At 42.5% G+C, this 2,557-nt stretch overlaps 1 protein-coding gene across 1 annotated transcript; it reads left to right on the top strand.

Moving 5' to 3' along the window:
• Nucleotides 1-353: 353 nt before the first annotated feature.
• Nucleotides 354-2,349, top strand: DEFB115 (defensin, beta 115). Its single transcript, XM_011979825.1, has 2 exons — nucleotides 354-447; nucleotides 2,177-2,349. The coding sequence occupies exons 1-2, from the start codon at nucleotides 354-356 to the stop codon at nucleotides 2,347-2,349; spliced, it is 267 nt and encodes an 88-aa protein (XP_011835215.1).
• The last annotated feature ends 208 nt before the right edge of the window (nucleotides 2,350-2,557 follow it).

Below are 2,557 nucleotides of genomic sequence, written 5' to 3'. Positions count from 1 at the left end.
GTCATGATAAACAAATAGAGGAAAAGAAAACAACAGCTGTGAGAATGTAGGGAAGGGGGATAAACTATGAAGGAGAGGGACAGGAAAGGCTTCTTGGAGAAGGGATCTGTTCTCTGCCCAGTGCAAGAGCCTTGTGGAGGACTTGTACCTCCTCTGCTAGTGCCTTTCACCATCCCCAAGGATATCTAGAGCAGGACCCTGAACACGGGATGATCGGTTTATACTGCTGAGTGGCAGGCTGATGTTCTGGGTGGTGTAACATTCTGCCCTTCTCTAACTTATTGTCTGTGATTCAGCCTTACCTAGGTCAATAAAATGCTGAGTGCACACCCAGCTTCCCCAGCACATTCAGAATGCTGCCAGATCATTTCTCACCCCTCTCAGTAGACATTAAACTCTTTGTCCTGGCCTTAGATGTCCTTGTGGTCCTGGCTCAGACCGCCCCAGGTAAACAGAACCATGGAGAGGAGGGAAAAGGGAGTGAGGATGGGATCCTAACCACAGAATCATTGGAAAATTGAACATGTGTGGAAGCGAGGAGAGCCCATGGGGATGGCGGAGATCTGATGAAGGGCTTATAATGAATTTTCTCCCATAAGAAGGGCAGCCTGTCAGCCCTGATCATGATGGTGCTTCTCATTAGGGAACCTGGAGAATATCTGCAGAGGCCAAGGTGTTTTATATGACGACCCTTCCATATGCAGAAGCAACCCCAACATCTCTAGTATCCTGAATGCCTCTGGCTCATATGTCAACAGTCTCATCCTGTGAGTCTCTCACTTCAACCCCACTTTCAGTTGATACTACCTCTTGTAATAATCAGTCTCATTACTTCACTTCTCCACTGTTGTTGGGCTTTGAGTGCTCCTTTAAAGCAGGCAGAGGAGGCAACTTGCTCTTGTCTTGGGATATATGGTGAAAAAGTTGTTAAGTTGATGTTGGATATCTACAGGTTTATAAAAATAGGTTCACAGTGTGGAGCTGGGGTTAGAGCAGATTTTGGCTTTCAAGTTGAACATGCTCAAAGCTCTCTAACAGTATAAACAGGCGTCTTGGCCAGGTGGTGAATAACTTTCTAATGGAAATGTTTTCCCCGTAGGCTTCCCAGGGGCTCTAAAGTTGATGATTTTTAATTCTGTGATTTCCTTTGGGTCATTGCTGTGGGAAGTCACATCCTTTCTTGGAGCAGCTATTCAAGCTGAAAGCCTTTGCCAATCACTCAGTTGTTCTAGAAGCAAAAGAAGGTTATTCTGGGCTAACCCTGAGTTGGTTTGAGCATGCCTTATATTCCAGTGAGGGCAAGTAGAATAGAGGGAGTTGCAGATGCAAGAGGCATTTTGGAGAAAGAATCTACATATTGACTTATGAAATACTGGAAGAGAAAAGTGAGAGTCAATGTGACTGATTTTTTTCTGTCTGAACCTTCTGGTAAAAGAGAGAGAATTAGGAATTATCTCCCAGAAGAAGAGTTTGGGGAAAAGACAAGTGGAAAGAATCTGTAGTTTAGACTAAGATATAATGATCTCTCAACTGAATCCAATGTGCTGGGAAAGCTGGGTTTGCAGTCTGCCCTGACTTACAGTCACAGAAAATAAATCAGAGAAGGGCACAGTGTTAAACCCTCCCGGCACCCGCCTCCCCCTCCCCCAACACACACACACACAACATCAGCCACAGCTCAGAATGTAAATTGATCATCCATTGTTCAGGGTCTTGCTTTAAACAACCCCTGGGGCAAGCACCCCTAGAACAAACAATGCCTGGCACATAGTAGATGCTCAACAAATTGTGGTTAGATGAATAAAGAATGGAGAGAGAAAAAACAGATAATTGAAGGCTTAGTCCCACTCCCTAGCAAGCAGCTAGATTTAGAGAGGAAGTAGAACCAGATTTAGTGAGACCGTGAAAAATGACAGAGATGAAAGTATCATAAGCATAGGAATAAAATTCAATTAGAGCTGGTTAGAGGAAGGAAGATAACTACTCCTATCTACTGCATGTCAAGACCAGCAGTAGTCATTAAACATGCACAAATTTATAACATTCCCATGAATGTCATTAGGTGTCAAAATCAATGTTTCACTCTAACCATTATTACTATTACCAACATCCTTAGTTTAATAGTATTTACTTTTTAAATGTATTTATATATTCATGTATTTGCTTATTTTGATAGATGGATGGATCAGAAGGTGCTGTTACGGAATTGGCAGATGCAGGAAATCATGCAAAGAAATTGAGAGGAAGAAAGAAAAATGTGGGGGAAAATATATTTGCTGTGTCCCTAAAGAAAAGGATAAAGTATCACACATTCATGACCAAAAAGAGACAAGCGAGCTATATATCTAGTTGCGACTTCTGAATTCAGATTCTTAATAGTCATTATAATGAGTCAGTGAAATGGCTAGTGGGGGCACCTGCATTGTCCTAGATCTCTGTTAAGTCTTCACAGGTCCCATTAGAAAAACACACTCATTCCTGCTATCAATACCTCTCTCTAGTCTACTGTAGCCCAACAACGCTCTAAGCCATCGCTGGATATGACTGATAATAGTGG

Source organism: Mandrillus leucophaeus, unplaced genomic scaffold, assembly GCF_000951045.1.
Source record: "Mandrillus leucophaeus isolate KB7577 unplaced genomic scaffold, Mleu.le_1.0 Scaffold206, whole genome shotgun sequence".
In the NCBI taxonomy this organism is placed as follows: Eukaryota; Metazoa; Chordata; class Mammalia; order Primates; family Cercopithecidae; genus Mandrillus; species Mandrillus leucophaeus.
Note: the sequence above shows the minus strand (reverse complement) of the source record. Positions and strands in the feature narration are given on the sequence as shown.